This window comes from Marmota monax, unplaced genomic scaffold (genome assembly GCF_021218885.2).
Source record: "Marmota monax isolate L192 unplaced genomic scaffold, Marmota_monax_Labrador192_F-V1.1 WCK01_AAM20220418_F8-fsc00047, whole genome shotgun sequence".
Lineage (NCBI taxonomy): Eukaryota > Metazoa > Chordata > Mammalia > Rodentia > Sciuridae > Marmota > Marmota monax.
The window spans coordinates 12,605,741-12,623,117 of NW_026692072.1; the positions used below are offsets into that span (position 1 = coordinate 12,605,741).

The window sequence follows — 17,377 nt, forward strand, 5'->3', positions numbered from 1 at the left end:
TGTTTAAGCAATTAAACCTGCCAAAATGAGTGTTGTACACAAAGAGGACTCTCAAATTTAAAAGAAGCAATCATATCTTATGATTATTTGATTGCCACAGGACCAAAGCACCTTTGTTTTTGTTTTTAAACTCTGTTACTTTAAAACTATATGTTGGCCAGGCACAGTGGTGCATGCCTGTAATCCCAGCAACTCTGGAGGCTGAGGGAAGAAGACTGTAAATCTGAGGTCAGCCTGGGCAACTTGGTGAGACCCTAAGCATCTTAGCAAGACCCTGTTTCAAAATAGAATGATCGCAAGTTCAAAGACAGCCTCAGCAAAAGTGAGGTACTAAGAAACTTGATGAGTATCTGTCTCTAAATAAAATACAAAAAAGGGCTTGGGGGGATGTGGTTCAATGGTTGCGTACCCCTGAGTTCAATCCCTGGTATCCCCCCACCAAAAAGGCAGGGGGCTGGGGATGTGGTTCAGTGGTTAAGCACCCCTGAGTTCAATCCCTGGTACCAAATATAACTAAATAACACACACACACACACACACACGGAAGAAAAAACAAAACAAACAAAAAACCCACCCCATGTACTGGAAGTCACTGCAAAAATATAATGTAACTGCTTTTAGAAGTTTAATTTTAATGTTCCAAAAGAAACCGGGCTACACTGATGAAAACAGCCCCATGAATAGTGAAACCACAATGGGTGTCATTCCCTATAAACTGCCCTGAACAACTTTAATTACTAGTTTTAATAGCATTTTATTAAATATTGCTATTCTTTCTTCATATTTCTATTCTAGGGAGGGATAACAGAGAATCCCAACGGTGCTCAAATATATTGAAATGATAAGGAAGCTAGTAGCTATTTCGAAAGAGGCAGGAGTTTGTTGTTTTGTTTTTTTAGTTGTTGATAGGTCTTTATTTTAATGTGGTGCTGAGGATTGAACCCAGTGCCTCACACATGCCAGGCAAGTGCTCTACCACTGAGCCACAACCCCAGCTCTAGGCAGGAATTTATTAATTTGTATTACACTGTAGGCAGAATCTCCTGGTTTGTCCTTTGCTTCTGTGTTTGTGTGTTATTTCTAAATTTTCTACATCATCATTTAGTGCAAAGGGAAAGACAATGTAATAGTTTATTCAAAATCAATGAAGACTCAGGATTCTAGACATGTGTCCTCATTTTCTCCTCTTTTACTCTCCAAATCTCTATTTCTTAAAGTCCACCTACTCTATGAACCACCCTTCCACCTTGATATGCCAACTCAACAGTCAGAAGAATCCCCTAGAGCAGTGTTATTCAAAGCTAGGTCCAAGGAACAGAAATAATCCTCAAATTAATCCTTCAGAAAATTTTTAATAAAAATTGGTGAGACATTTTAGATGTTATTCAATCTAATGATAATAAATACAAAATAAAAGCTCATGTGTTGATCGTTTTCATTTTATTTTACAAGGGTGTGAGAAATGAGATGGCTCACCAATTTGATAAGCACTGCCCAGATGCAGCAAATCATACAGGCTCACGATGCTGTGAATATTATGCAGCTGGGGTACTGACTTATACCTTCCTCCAATAAATACTGGGCACTTACTTATACTTTGGTTGATGTGGTATACATCTGAGTAAGAAAAACACAGTATTTTCTTGGGAGTTCATGAGTTAAAAATGAAAGAGGGGCTGGGGATATGGCTTAAGCGGTAACACGCTTGCCTGGCATGTGCGGGGTGCTGGGTTCGATCCTCAGCACCACATAAAAATAAAATAAAGATGTTGTGTCCACCAAAAACTGAAAAATAAATAGAAAAAAAAAATAATGTACCGGGTGCTGTTTAAAAAAAAAAAAATGAAAGAGATGGGCTAGGGTTGTGGCTCAGTGGTAAAGCACTTGCCTAGCACGTACAAGGTGCTGGGTTCGATCCACAGCACCACATAAAAATAAATAAATAAATAAAATAAAGGTGACACCAAGATAAAAAGAGACGATATAGGAAAATTAATGATTTTTATATTAGTATTACAGGCTATAGACATACTGAGAGAGAGAACCAACCACATGCAAACCTGTACACGCACAGAGTATAAACAATCACAAACTTTCTCAACTGGATGAAGAGATGAGCAATAATGCTTTCCATTCTCCTCTTCCACATACTTTCAGTATACATGTTGTTAAGGTTCAAAGTAATCATAGAATAAAAAAGCTACTGGAGATAAGACTCTTGAGTATGATACTGCCTAGAATTCCACATCACCAATTTACTCTATACACATCACTAGATATATTCTCAATAGATACATTCTCAAATTTGTGCCTATCTCCTCACTCCATGGAATATACAGAGTGAGGATTATGTGTATTTATTATGCCCCTTTAAGAGCCAGTGAATTTAGCAGCCCCCGGAGATGTGTTTATAGTGTCCCTGTTATTTCTAAGAGGCAAGACTATGAAAATTCTTATCTTCTGTGGTAGTAGTGCCAGCCCTGATGTAGGAAAATCAGGCTCTACAACAGTGAAGGGAGAAGAGAAGGTGGAAAGGAAAGGCATGGCAGCAACCCCCATCTTTTTGTTTCTGCTTCTAGCAGCAGAAGCAGAGAGCAAATAACGTGTATTATGTGGTTCCATTTACATGAAATGTCTAGCACAGGCAAATGTATAGACAGAAAATACATTAGTGGTTTCAAGGAACGGGGGATGGGAAGAAAAGGGGAGTGAGGCTGTACAAAGAGATGCACACCTGTAATCCCAGCAACTCAGGAAACTGAGGCCAGGAGGATCACAAGTTCAAATCAGCTTCAGTAATATACCATGTCCCTGTCTCAAAAATAAAAAATGAAAAGAACTGGGATATAGTTCAGTGGTAAAGTGCTTCTGGGTTCAATCCCTAGTACAAAAAAAAAGAGGGGGCTGGGGATGTGGCTCAAGTGGTAGCGCGCTCGCCTGGCATGCCTGCGGCCCGGGTTCGATCCTCAGCACCACATACAAAGATGTTGTGTCCGACGAAAACTAACTAACCAACCAAATAAATAAATAAATATTTAAAAAAAATAAAAATAAAAAAGGAGGGAAAATTAATGATTTTTACATTAGTATTACTAATGGGTTTAGGGCTTCGGGGGTGATGAGAATGAAATTAGAGCTGAATTTGTGAATATACTTTAAAACTTTATAAATGCACTTTAAAAACCTACTTTTTAAAAAAATCATTTTTAAAGGGTAACTTTTATGGTATGTGAATTCCATACCCTAAGACAGGATGGAAGGATGACAGCAAAGCCAAGCCATAATGTAAACTGAAGTTATAAGTCGGGTAAAGAGTAGAAGCAGCAGCACATGCAAAGTGAGCGGAACATGTATCCTGGGGTGAGATACATGGGGTTTCCAGGTCTTCCAGATGCAGAGCTCCTAATTAACATTATACTCTACTAGACATGCATCCTTCAAAAATCCCTTGGTATATGTCAACTTGAGTGGGTATCTGATCTGTCCTCCTTTCAGCCAAAGGGTTAACAAATATGACCTTTATACCTGTTTAAAAATAATTTCTGGCTGGATGCAGTGGCACATGCCTGTAATCCCAGCTACTGAGGAGGCTGAGGCAGGAGGACCACAAGTTCAACACCAGCCTTGCCAACTTAGCAAGGTGCTAAGTAATTTAGTGAGACCCTATCTCAAAATAAAAAATGAAAAGAACTGGAGGTGTGGCTCAGTGGTTAAATGCCCCTGGACTCAATCCCCAGTGCTAAATAAATCCATAAAATTTCTGAGATCTTTCATTATTTATTTTGCCACTCTCTCGTTAACTTTTTATTTCTCTTTACTCATTATTCACACAGAAAATTTTCGGAGAGCAACCAATTGCTCCACCTCCTACAGGCATAACACTCACTACATTCCAGATTCTACTTACTACCCACCACCAGATAGATCCCCATGGCTCACATACTGGGCTGTGAAAAAACTGAGAGAGAGATGCATGCAAATAAAAGGACCCCAGAAACCCAGGTCCAGGTTTCTTTCCACATGTTCTCTAGTGAGAACAAGACAGAATATTTGTATATTCTATAAAAAAGGTAATTTTTATTTGGATAAGGAAGACCTTTCTGTCATGTGGGATATAACGTTAATGCTACTGGCATAGGGTGTTGTTTTTTTGTTTTGTTTTGTTTTTTGTTTTGGGGGGGTACCAGGGACTTAACTCAGGAGCAGTTAACCACTGAGCCACATCCCAAACCCTTTTTTTGTATTTTATTTAAAGACAGAGTCTCACTGAGTTAGGGCCTCTCTAAGTTGCTGAGGCTGGCTTTGAACTTGCGATCTTCCTGCCTCAGCTCCCTAACCTCTGGGATTACAGCTATATGCCCAGTTCACATAGGTTTTTAAGTTCACATCCAATAACAGCACAACTACATGCATTTGAAGGTTTTCAGCCTTTCCCCCTGAGGTAAAAGAAAATCTGTCCATCTTATCTTTGCAATCATCTACTACCCAAACAAAACAAAATCCTCAAAGGGTAGATAGATGAACTGTACTTTCCAAGTTCTTTCTATAGTGCCAGATTCTACCCACTACTGAGCTCTAAAAAAAAAAAAAAAAAAAAAAAAAAAAAACTGAGCAATACCTACCCTGGAGACAATGGCACTGCAAAAGTCAAAGGACACAACTATAATACTCTAAGAATCCTTTAACAAATGTAGAAAAATTCTGTGAAATATGTGACAAATATGGTTTTACTTTATTTGGAGGAGGGGGAAGGTGTGTGGAGGCATTTAAGCCAAATGGACTAGGCAACCGGGAAGCATTATATGGCATGAGAAATGAAAGCCTAAAGGGTGATGAAAAATTGATAAGGTCCAAGCGCAGAGGGGAGGAGTGAGATAGCGTACATTAGAAAGGGAAAAAATAGACTTGAGAAGAGTTGGAGGTGAGGAAGAAGAGGTCAGTATAACTTGGGTTCTAGTTCAGGCACTTTGGGACATTGTTTTTTGAGAGGAAGACTTCTGATGGAAATGTCTGATAGGCTGTTTTAATTCTTCTTTTTTCTTTTTATTGATGAATTATATATTAACAGTGGGCTTCATTGTGATATATTCTTACCAGCACAAGGCATTTTTTTCTTTTTCTTTCTTTTTTTTTTTTTAAAGAGAGTGTAAGAGAGAATTTTTAAATATTTATTTATTTAAGTTCTCGGCAGACACAACATCTTTCTTTGTATGTGGTGCTGAGGATCGAACCCGGGCCGCACGCATGCCAAGCGAGTGCGCTACCGCTTGAGCCACATCCCCACCACAAGGCATTTTTTCTAATTTTTAAAAAATTTTCCCCCCTTCTTCCCTCTCCCTTATCCCATCCTCCACTCCACTAGTTTTTATAAAAAGTCATAGATCTGAGAAGCAGAGAAATAGATCAGTGCTCCTTTGAGCAGTGGGAGAGCTGGGGGGGAAAAAAAAGGCTTGAGATATAACTTTTGGAAACTATCCATATCCTAGGGTGTAAGAAAAGTAAGAAGCTTAAGAGTTACCAAAGTAGAATCAATGATATTGATTATAAAAAAGAAAGGAACAAGGGCCCAGGCTTCCAGAAGCTTCTAGAGCTCCTTCATTGCTTCTTTATTGTAAAGGAATTCTGAATTAAGACACAAGCTCTATTATATTTCCAACAAAATCATTTCAGCAATAAAAACTCCAATTTAGCTTACAGCTAAAGTAGTGCTTTACTGAGAAAAAAGAGAATCCAAGAGAGATTGTGAGCACACATCATCCTCAAGAACCTTCTTCTGGTGTTAGGGAAGTTCATGGTGGTAGAATGCTCGCCTAGCATGCATGAGGCCCTGGGTTCAACCCCAAGCAACAAAACAACACTTTCTTCTTGAAGGCACCTTACTGTCTTTGTGGTGGTTTTGTGTACTATTCCTGTGGGAGTGGGCCCAAGGACTTGTGACAATGGGAACAGTTGACGGGTAACCTATCCAGTGAGCAAAAATTTTTAAAAAGGTGTCATTAAACTTGTATTTTAGGCCAAAAATTGATATCAGTTATTCTAAAACGAGCCAACTGGGTCTCTCTCTCAACTGGTTTCCTCTTCCTTAACACAGAAGCAACAGCCTAAGCCCAGTTAATCTAAAAAAGTTTTGGTGAAAATGGAGGACTAAAACAGATGCAAATGCACTGGGAAAATATTGACACTCCATTCTCAGTTAATTCTAACTCATAATCCCTGTATTAAGGCCATTAGTTTCAAACTGTAGTGTCCATGAAAACTACACATTATACTTACTAAAATACAGAGTTTTAGGGGCTGGGAATATAGTTCAGTTGGTAGAGTGCTTGCCTAGCATACACAAGGCCCTGGGTTAAATCCCCAGCACAAATAAATAAATGAAAAAATTATAAAATACAGAGTTTTGAATCCTACTCTAGCATAAGTATTCTTTAGATTTTTAAGTTTCAGGTGATATTCATGCAGTGATCCATGGTCCAGACCTCAGGAATACTTAATCAGTCCAAATTCTTAAAAGATGAGAAAAAAACTGCACCTAAGAGACTGAACACCAGACAGAGGCAAAGCATATAGAAAAAGTGTTACAATGCAAAGACAATTTGAGCCACAAAATCCTTTCTAGGAATCAAATATCCTTTTATTACATACTATGTTTTTATGATGATACTGTACTTTCACTACCAAATAGCATTTGGTAGTAAAGACCTGTAATAAAAGACACATTAAAATTACCATTGTTTCGGAGGCTGCAGAGAAGGCACAGGATCCATTTCAAAAGAGCAAGATGGCTAACTTGGAGACCCCCACAAAATTATTCCACAACATATCTTGCTATTATCCACACTTGTTATTCCTAATCCCAGGTCAGACTGATTCACACATGGAAACCTAACCTCACAGACTTGCACTAACATCTGTTATATATATATATACACACATATATATATGGTTGTAGTTGGACAGGATACCTTTATTTATTTATTTTTATTCAGTGCTGAGGATCAAACATAGTGCCTCTCACATGCTAGGCAAGTGCTCTACCACTGAGCCACAACCCCAGCCCCCTAACACCTGTTATTTAGGGAATGATCTATCATTTGATATTTTTGGCTTTGAATAACCTCCAGCTCATTTATTTGAGCCTAAAGTGAGTAAAATCTTAAAGATAGACTTTGATCAAACTCAGGGGATTGGAAATGGATCGTTCTTTGCCAAGTCCAGAATTTGGGTTCCCTGTAACTCAGGATCAAGTGAGCATTTTAGCTCTGTACAATGCAGTTCTTGCACTCTTACAAACTAACAAGGTTTCTCATTCCCACATCCACAATTTATTTGGCAAACTGACAACTGAGATTAATCCACTTTAAAATTTTTTTTTGGAAGATAGAGATAAATCTGATATTCCTGAAATCATGCGCTAATAAGCCTTATTTTCTATTAAACTTGGAGGGGGATATCAAGGTCTAGTATTACACTTTGCATCTCAATACAGAATGCTATATATAGTACTAAAAACATCCTAACTACTAGTCTCCCCTGTGATAGGAGTTTAAGAATTTGATAATTAAAAGTTTTAAGTAAAACTCTTCCTTTCCCCCCACCAAAAATGAAACTGCATACCCAAACCAAGCAATAAAGCCATAGTTAAAAAACAAAACATTAAAAAGCCTTGAAATCTATCATATGTGGAAACACTATACAGCTTGAAAGATTGGAGCCAGAACACTTGAGCTGATGTTGCTAGTCATATACATCAAGTGCACCCTTGTGCAAAGAACTTAGCTATAGCCTGGAGGAAATTAGCAGTTATGAGACAAAATCAGACTAAAATAGAAAATAATAGCATGAGAGAATTCAGATTTTGGCTTATTTCCCAAATATTTACTCCCTCTTTTAAGAAAAGTGACCATTTTTATCAAATTTTTAAAAAGAAAAGTAGGAGGACAAGGAGGAAGAATAGAAGGAGGAGGGGGGAAAACAGCCCATTTCCTCTGCTTATGATAAAATTAGACAACAAAAATACTTACACAGGACTGGGATTCAAAGAGCAATGATCCACCATCATTTCTGGAAGGAAATCCAACTTAAACGCAGCCATCACCTCACTCTCCCCTTCAGAAGCCAATGATATTAACTTGCTGCACTTGTCTGATCCACAAATACACACAGCTTTAGCTTCCTGGGCCCCACAAAAAACACAAAGTGGAAACAGGAGCTCAGGGAAGCCAGCAATAAGTGCCACAGAGACAGGTCTGGGGTAGGGACAGGGAAAGGGAGTACTGGATTAAAATGGGGATGTGACCATGTGAAGGGAAGCTCAGCCCAGCACACAATGAAAGTGCTGATGCGCCAGGGTTGTTTTGTGTGATTTTCCCTGGCGAAGCAGTACTAAGTGCACTGTCAGATAAATAGTGTCAGATCCATGAAGATAGCAGTGGCCAACAGAGCAGAAGAAATAAACTTGTTTCACATCCTTCAAACTCCTCCCTGCGAATAATTTTATGAAGTCCCCTAAAGCCTAAAACTACCTGAAGAAAATGAACAACTCACCTTGTGTGGTCTGAAAACATTTTTAAAGAACTGGGTTGTTGGCTTGGCTTTAAACTTAGTTTCCATGTGCCAAAGACAGCAATGAGCACAGTGTTTGGATCCAAACTAACCTCAGAACAGTCACATAAGAAGGTAAGGCCATGAGAAGCAGGATAGAGGCCAAGCTGGTTGTAGAACTGGCTGCCAGAAACTTGCTGCTCACATACAACTACCTCTAACTGGACTGACCCTGTTTTCTCCACAGCGTTGAGACTAAAGTGTCCTGATGGTTGTTTCCTCAGTGATTTCTCAGTGTTATTTGGTTCAGTAACAGGTACAGGCAAAAATTTCTTTACTAAATCATTTTACTTGCCTGAAAGTAAAAAGGGAAGAGTAATATTCTTCCTCTTTCTTGACAATATACTAGAAAATAATGTCTTTTCAGTTTTTCACTGATCTTTCTAAAGAAACAAAAAACAAAAGCCACCAGTAATAATAATGAAAAAGAACTGGATCTATTAGGGACACTCAAACATAAACAGGAAGGACAAAGAAATATAGGCTAAGTCTCTTCATTCTCTCCCTCTTTAAACTACTGCTAAGGGCCAGAAGTATATAGCTCAGTGATAGAGCCTAAGCAAGGACAAGGCCCTGGGTTTGATCCCTAGCACCAAATTGGGGGAACTGTTGCTAAAATCAAGACAAATGAATGCACACATCAAAATTCTATTATGGGTGAGCAATAGAGATGGATATACTTAGCAGTCAAGGCAGATGTGTGCTCCCATTCTCAATTTAGCTTCACATCCCTCCAAACAACAAATGGTGGCATTTCAATATTTAGGCAGTGACTCCAAACTTTCTGAAGGTTCCCAAATTTCATAGGCTTTCTTTCCATTTTTATTCACAGGATTGCCTTACTGCAAATATTTCATTTGACCCAAACTCAGTTTGCAACATAGGGAACTTTAAAAAAACAAAAACAAAGTTATGTTCAGTTTTATAAAGAAGTAATGAGGGCTGGGGTTGTGGCTCAGTGGTAGAGCACTTGCCTACTATATGTGAAGCACTAGGTTTGATTCTCAGCACTGCATATAAATACATGAATAAAATAAAGGTCCATCAACATGTAAAAAAAATATATATATATGTATATGTATATATATATTTTAAAAGTAATGAAAAAACTCCTAAACACATAGAACTTTTGTTAGTTTTTCTTTTTTGAACTGCTGGGGATAGAACCAAGGTCCTCCAGCATGCTAGGCAAGCAGGCTAAAAAGCTACATTCCTAGTTCTATACAGAGTTGCTATTTAAAAAATAATAAAAGGCAACATGTGATGGCATAGGACTAAAAGTTCTGGTCTGTGTAACAATGGTTGACACCTGTCTACACCTGACCTGGAAAGGTACGAGCTGGTTCTTCTCTCCAACATCCAGAATTTAGAACTATAAGAGAAGGCTAACTGCTTTTTCTGTTTTATCAGAGACTTGGGCCCAGTTGATTTGCTGCTGTGGAGGTAGAAACAGGAAGAACTCTCCTCCATTCTATTTAAAAACAAAAACAAAAAAAATTGCAAATGAGAGGAAACTGATCAACACATGGTACAATTCACCCAGACCTGACTGTCAGGCATAAGGTGGTAATCCTAGCTGGGACTGGTTAGGTTACTAGTAGGTCTGTCCTAGTTTCTCCTATATACACTGCAGGTGATGATATAATCCCTCTTATAGAAAGCTAACTGGACCAAGTTGTAACTTTGTGAGTCAAAAACAAACTTAGTTTTATTTAGGAATTCCTTTAAAAGGGCTGGGGCTATAGTTCAGTAGTAGAGCACTACCTATCACACATAAGGCCCTGGAAAAAGAATTCCTAAATTATTCACTAAAAACACTTAAATTCTAATCATATCTCTATTAATCAGAATCACATCATAACAAAAGAATAAACATGGGAGACTTAACTCTTGTCACCAGGCAATGCCCAGTGTATAAAAGGATGTAAACTTCTTAACAATAATATTTACTAAGCCACAAGCTGAGAAACACTGATTTAGAGGAAAATTTTAAAAACATTTTTTTCAAGCCAGGAGTGGTGGTGAAATCTGTACTCCCAACAACTCCAGAAACTGATGCAGGAGGATTGCAAGTTCAAGATTAGTCAGTCTCCTCAACTTAGTGAGACACCCCCATATTAATATAAAAAAATTAAACAGGGGCTGGGGATGCAGCTCAATGTTTATAAAGCACTCCCTGGGTTCAATTCCCTGTAATCCCCCCGCCTACTCCCAAAAAGAGAAAAAAGAAAACTGAAGCCATTTCTTTTTCTCCTTCCGAACTTTTGTTAAAAAGACATTTCCAAGGGCTGGGGAATATAGCTACAGCACTTGCCTAGCATGCGTTCATGTGTTCACTTGCCTAGCTTGGGTTCAAACTCCAGAAACACCAATTTATAAAACCATTTTAGGGGAGGGGAAGGGGAAGTAATAGGGACTGAGGGGTAGAGAATTATATTCCATGTCTTATGATTATGTCATAATGAACCCCAATATTATGAGTAACTACTTGTAATGAGTAAAATTTTTTGGTTGCTAGGGAAAAAAACAACAAAACAGTTTTCAAAGGAGTGGAAATACAGTTCCACACATTCTGTGTTTACACTGCTATAAAAAATCCACTTTGTAATTTATAAAGCAAAATTGCTTTAAAGACCTATAAGATGAAAATGTTATTACATAAAGAAGAGTACATCTCTTAGGCAGATCACAGGGGTTATCGCAGTATAAAATTAAATTCAGCATGCTTGTGGGATAAGAAACCACAGAAATTAATCGTAAGTCACTCAATTTTAGAAAAGGATTATAAAGTTAAGTAATAATAAAAACAACTGTGGGAATACAAAAATGTAGCTATTAAGGGAAATTTAGAAGTAGAATTAAAAGCCAGTTACACAGAAAATTACCTGTAAGATTTTTTTAAATTTCTTAATTAGATATACATTCCAGGCTTTTCCCACAAAGACACATTGAAAAAAAGAGATGGCAGAAGTAGTTATAACCAGTGATTTGCTGCAAAAGGCGGCCTTAACTTTCCATTAGTCTCTTTTTACCTTTCCTTTTGCTTTGAATTTAATTTCATAATTCCTTCTTCTTTCTCTGGTTATCTACCTCAGTTTTCTTTTTTCTTGAATATTCTCCACCTTGTTTTTAAGGATCACAATTCAAAGCCTGATTATGAGAGGGTAGGAACAAAAGCCTGATATAACATTAAAAACCTGAATCATTGGGGTGGGTCTGTAGCTCAGTGTAGAGCACTTGCCTAGTATGCCCAAGACTATGAGTTCAGTGTATACGGAAGTCATCAAAAAGAAACTGTATAGATATGAGAAGTACACTTACTAGCATAAGTAAGATAGCATTTAGAAGATAGGAATGGAATACACTCAACAGGAAAATGTTGTAAAACTGGACTATAAGAGAGAAATGCTAGAAATTATGGCATTTTTTTTGCCAAAAGGGTGAAACAGCAGAGAAAAGCATGTTGAGTTAAAAAGGCTACGCGGCATGTGCAAAAATCTGTCTTGATTAAAGTAACCAGAGTCCAATTACAGGTGAACAGATTTTAGATATCCACCCAAATAATCTAAGTGCATTTGTAAAGGGAAATAACAGTCTGGTTATATGAGAACAGAAGAGATTAGAGTGTAATACTGAATTATAAAAGAGAACCTATGAGCTGGGCGCAATGACCTATTCCTATAATCCCAGCAACTTGAGAGACTGAGGCTGGAGGATCCTAAATTCAAGACTAACCTCAGCAACTTAGCAAGATCCTGGCTCAAAATTAAAAGGGTTGGGGATGTGGCTCAGTGGTAAAGTGCCTCTGGATTCAACCTCCAGTATCAAAAAAGTTTGATATGGAAACCAAAAGTGCAAAAACCTGGAGGAATAGTCAGAACCACAGACTAGGTATTTTTTCCCTGATGCTGCTGACAGATGCAAGATGGGATACAGAAAAGTAAGCAATTGATATCCAGCTGAAAATAACGAACCAGAGTTACTTAAAATTTTAGTTTAAAAAATTATGGACTTGAGGGGCTGGGGTTGTGGTTTAGTGGTAGAGCACTTGCCTAGCATGTGTGAGGCACTGGGTTCAATTCTCAGCACTGCATATAAATAAATGAAATAAAAGTCCATTGACAACTAAAAAACATTAAAAAAATTATGAACTTGAATTCATTTCAAAAATTGAGTACAGGGGCTGGAGTGGAGGCTCAGTAATAGAGCACCTGCCTAGCATGTGCAGGGGACTGGGTTCAATTCTCAGCACTGTATATAAATAAATAAAATAAAGGTCCAATGACAACTTAAAATTTTTTTTAATGTAGTACTTTATTTATTTATTTTGTTGTTGTGCTGGGAATTGAACCTATGGCCTTGTGCATGCTAGGCAAGCACTCTAACAACTGAGCTATATCCTCAGCCCCCCAAATCGAGTACTTTTAATATAATTAGTGGGTCAATAGAGCTCCCAACCTAGTGCCTTGTGGTATATGCCAAAATATAATGACCCAAATTGGTAATCACCTTTGTGAAGACCTGCTTTGTAGGAGTTTTTGTTGTTGCAAAAAATGTGACAGTAAAGAAAAACTTAAACCAAAAACCCCTGATGAGTTGTATCAGTATATCTAGACAATGTAAAAAATTTCTGAACCTGAAGGGAGCAGGTAAAAAGTAAAGAAATAACATTATAAAATTTTTCTCCTAAATCTTAAAAAAAAAAAAAAAAAATCACTGTATTAAAAAAGCAGTAATTATGGGCTAGGGTTGTGGCCCCGTGGTAGAGCGCTAGCCTAGCACGTGCAAAGCCCTGGGTTCAATCCTCAGCACCACATAAAAATAAATAAATAAAGGTATTGTGTCCGACCACAACTAAAATATATATATATATATATATATTTTTTTTTTTAAAGCAGTAAGTGTTAGTGATCTGTTGTGTGTAAGTTGCTTTTTGAGTAAAATTATCACATATGGTATAGTGAGAGGGCATGACAAGGTCGAAGGAAGGAAAACCAGACTCTACCTTGAAAGCTAAAAAGTTTTACACTTTTCCCCATGCTTAACCATTCCTACCTACCCCCATCAGTGCCAAAGAGAACCACTAGCAAAAAAAAAAAAACAGACCCTCTTCGGTGATTGATTTAGTCTCCTCAGCAGAAGCAGAAGCTCAGAGCCTCCCCTGGAGTTTCTGTGACTAACCCTGACATAACAGACTTGTCAAATTGTGACCACCTTTCAAATCAAGTCATATTTTCAAGTCCCAAACCAATTTAGGAAGCAAGCAAGCAAGAAAATACTTCTAGCTTCCTTGGAACAGATGTTTTTCAAATTATATCTCATAATGTAGTAAAGAAGCCATTGCCTTTATGAAAGCAACGTTTTCATATATATATCTGCACAACAGGCCTCATGCAATAAGGTTAAAAAGCCACACAGCACACCCATTCAGCAATGAGCTCATACCTGTAACTTTATACCTCCCTCTCTGGACTATGTCTTCACTCTAAAAATCCAAGGAAAGAAAAGTAAGTGGGTCATGCCTATTCTTATCAGGACTTCAGATATGCAGCTTCTTTCCAAAGAAAGGTCCCTATGTCACCGCAACAAAAAAAAGACTTCTCCCTCTCAGTTTTTAAATACACAATACCTTAAAGATAATCTGCATTTAACATCTCAAAGTTAATATTAAAACACCATCAATTTAAAAAATGGAGAAGTGAAGTACTCAAAGGCTTAAAAATGTTTGCCCCCAAATATCACAACAAAGAGCAAAATAATGACTTAAGATTTATAAGGCTGAATTTCAGGTAACAAAAATAATCATTTGTAATATCTGCTTTGGGACAAGAGACTACAAAAAGCTGAAGGGTGTATAAAATTAAGAATTACATTATTAATGTGGAGAGGTCACACTCTTTACCCAAAGCCATCTTTCTGAAAAGGTAGGTACTAGGCATGAAATTCTTCAAAGGCAACTAAATTCCTGCCTCTGAAAATGCATCTTAGTGGCCATATTGTGGTGGTAAACCATTGAAACCAAAAAGAAACAGAAGATGGGGAAGTTAATTGAAGGTAAAAGCAAAGGAAGAAACCACAAAACCAATTTGTTTTATTTTTAAACATTATTGAACGATCTTGCAAGGAAAGATTCTATAAAGCCACTCAAATTCCTACAAACTTCTATTTACAACTCCTGTTGGCTGTTACTTCTGTCTGGCCCAAACCACAGACAACTACTCAAAGTCATAAGGACAAGGTCCACACTAGAAAGGAATAGAATTCTGAAAGACAAAGTCAGACCCAGAACTAACTGCAATGACACAAACCCTCCCTGAAGCCAAGAATGTTTCTCAACTATCATAAAATAGGTGGATAAGCAGTTAACTGACTTTTCATATTGTCCTAACTGGTTTCCAATTTTGGTAGTAAGTCATACTTCCGATAGCTATAAGACAAAATCTATATAACAAAAAAACTTGCAAAAGCTTTACTATGGACTACCTACACCATCAAAAGTAATCAAGACTGGGGGTGTAGTTCAGTGGTAGAGCACTTGCCTAACATGATGATGCCCTGGGGTCCATCTCCAGCATCGGGAAGGGGGAAAAGAAATTATTAAGTGGGGACTGGAGTACATGCCCAGCATGTGTGAGACCCTAAGTTCAATTCTCAGCATGTGCATGCTATTAATAAACTGTATTAAAACAGTTATTTAGAGAAAAGGAACTTTCATTAACTAATTCAAAGTGTGAATTCACAATGATCCTTTATCATTATCACCATTTAAGGTAAAGACTACTCTAAGGATTCAGATGCTAAGGAAGAGAATCCGGACATGGTCTGCCAGATGGAAGTCAGAGCCCATGGTTTTGTCTCTCAAGAAATATGACCATCATGTAGGAGATACCAACTTTTATTGTGATGGTATATCTGTCTTGATAGGGCTCTAAGTAATAGTTACAGTGCAGCATAGAAAGCAAGTTACACTTCTACTAAAAGAGTTGTTCTGGAAGACTAGTAAAAAGCCATGGAAGCTGGGTATAGTAGTGCACGCCTATAATCCCAGTGATTTGGGAGGCTAAGGGAGGAGGATTACAAGTTCAAGGCTAACCTCAGTAACTTAGCAAGGTCCTAAGCAACTCAGCAAGACTTTGTCTCAAAATAAAAATAAAAGGCACTGTGGCTCAGGAGGATCAGGAGTTCAAAGCCTGTTTCAGCAATGGTGAGGCACCAAGCATCCCTGCCTCTAAATAAAATGCAAAACAGGGCTGGGGATGTGGTCCAGTGGTCAAGTGCTCCTGAGTTCAATACCCGGCATCAACATAAATAAATAAATGAAAAATTAGATAGATAGATAGATAGATAGATAAATAAATAAATAAATAAATAAATAAATAAGGGCTGGGGATGTGGTGACCCAATGGTAAAGTGAACTTGGGTTCAATCATCAGTACAAAAAAAAAAAAAAAAAAAAAAAAAAAAAAACACCACCACAAAACCCCACAAACCCCAAACCAAAGAGAAAAAAAAAAATAAATAACTGAAGACCAGGGAACTATGTTGCACTGAACAGTTTGAGAAACGTTGCCACTATGTGATTAGTTTTTATTGGCATCATTTCTTCCACCCTAAGAAACCAGACTCAGATTGCATGCTGGTCAGGGAACCTCGTTGGACTCGGAGAGCAAAAAGGAGGTGGGGAGTTGTTAAGGAAGGCCAATATATGAAACGGTAAAGAACATACACTAAGTCTCAAAGAACACTGTAGCCCCTAAGGGACTAGGAACACCTCAGTTGCCTAGCCAAGAGAAAGAGATAAATGAATGCCTTTAAAAAGGGAAGAAGGGTCCTGAGTGGTAGTGGACACCTATAATCCTAGTAACTCAGGAGGCTGAAACAGGAGGTTCGAAAGTTCAAAACTAACCTCAGCAACTTAGCAAAGCCCTAAGCAACCTAGTGAGAACCTGTCTCAAGATAAAGTGTTTGCTTAGCATACATTACACAAAGCCCCAGGTTTGATCCTACACACCTCCAACAACAAAATCCACATCAATAGGACAGTAATCATCCTACTCCTAAATTGCCCAAAGACACCCTCACCCCATGCTGAACTCAGGATCTTATACATATTAGACAAACTCTACCACTGAGCTACATACCCAGCCCCACCCTCACCCCTTTTTTGAGATAGAGTCTCACTAACCTGACTAAGCTGCCTTGGAACTTGTGATCCTCTTACCTTGGCCTTAAGAGTTTCTGGGATTGCAGGTGTGTCTCAACATGCCTAGTTCCAAAAACTTTTTTATTGGCAGGGGGTAAGGGGTTACGGGGGATTGAACCCTGGGGTGCTTTGCCACTGAGCTACATCCCCAATCCTTTTTATTTTAAGACAAGTTCTTGCTAAATTGCTGAGGCTGGCCTCAACCTTGAGATCCTCCTGCCTCAGCTTCCTGAGTCACTGGTATATACCACCACAACCAATTCCAAAGATTTTTTAAAGGAAAACACATATACAAAAAAAGAATGAACAATACTGTATTCCTCCACAGTGGCCCTTGTCACTTGGAAGACAACAAGAGTAGGTAGTCTAAAACACTAAAAGGTATTTTCTTTAAAAGCTTTATTTTTCAGTTTTGCTTTACCTTACATTCTGTTGCCTATTCTGTAAGAAAACATAAACGCTTTGGGTAAAAAGGAGAGCTGAATGGAAATGAAAAGCTTTATGTTTGAAGTTTTTTTTTTAAAATTTTTTTTTAAACACATCTTTCCTTTCACTTCTACGGAGAACTGA

General features: G+C 38.0%; 1 protein-coding gene across 13 annotated transcripts in view; it reads right to left on the minus strand.

The window, feature by feature from the left end:
* Nucleotides 1-17,377, minus strand: part of Celf1 (CUGBP Elav-like family member 1) — an 83,375-nt gene that overhangs the window by 23,666 nt on the left and 42,332 nt on the right. For 10 of the 13 annotated variants that reach the window (XM_058583977.1, XM_058583974.1, XM_058583969.1 and 7 more), the window contains one exon: nt 8,025-8,176. The exons of 2 other annotated variants lie outside the window; for them this stretch is intronic. In XM_058583977.1, the coding sequence (XP_058439960.1) occupies nt 8,025-8,095 (71 nt within the window). In that variant the 5' untranslated portion in view covers nt 8,096-8,176. Of the gene's footprint in view, nt 1-8,024; nt 8,177-14,049; nt 14,069-17,377 lie in introns of those variants that run through there. One more of the 13 variants, XM_058583973.1, reaches the window with a different exon arrangement.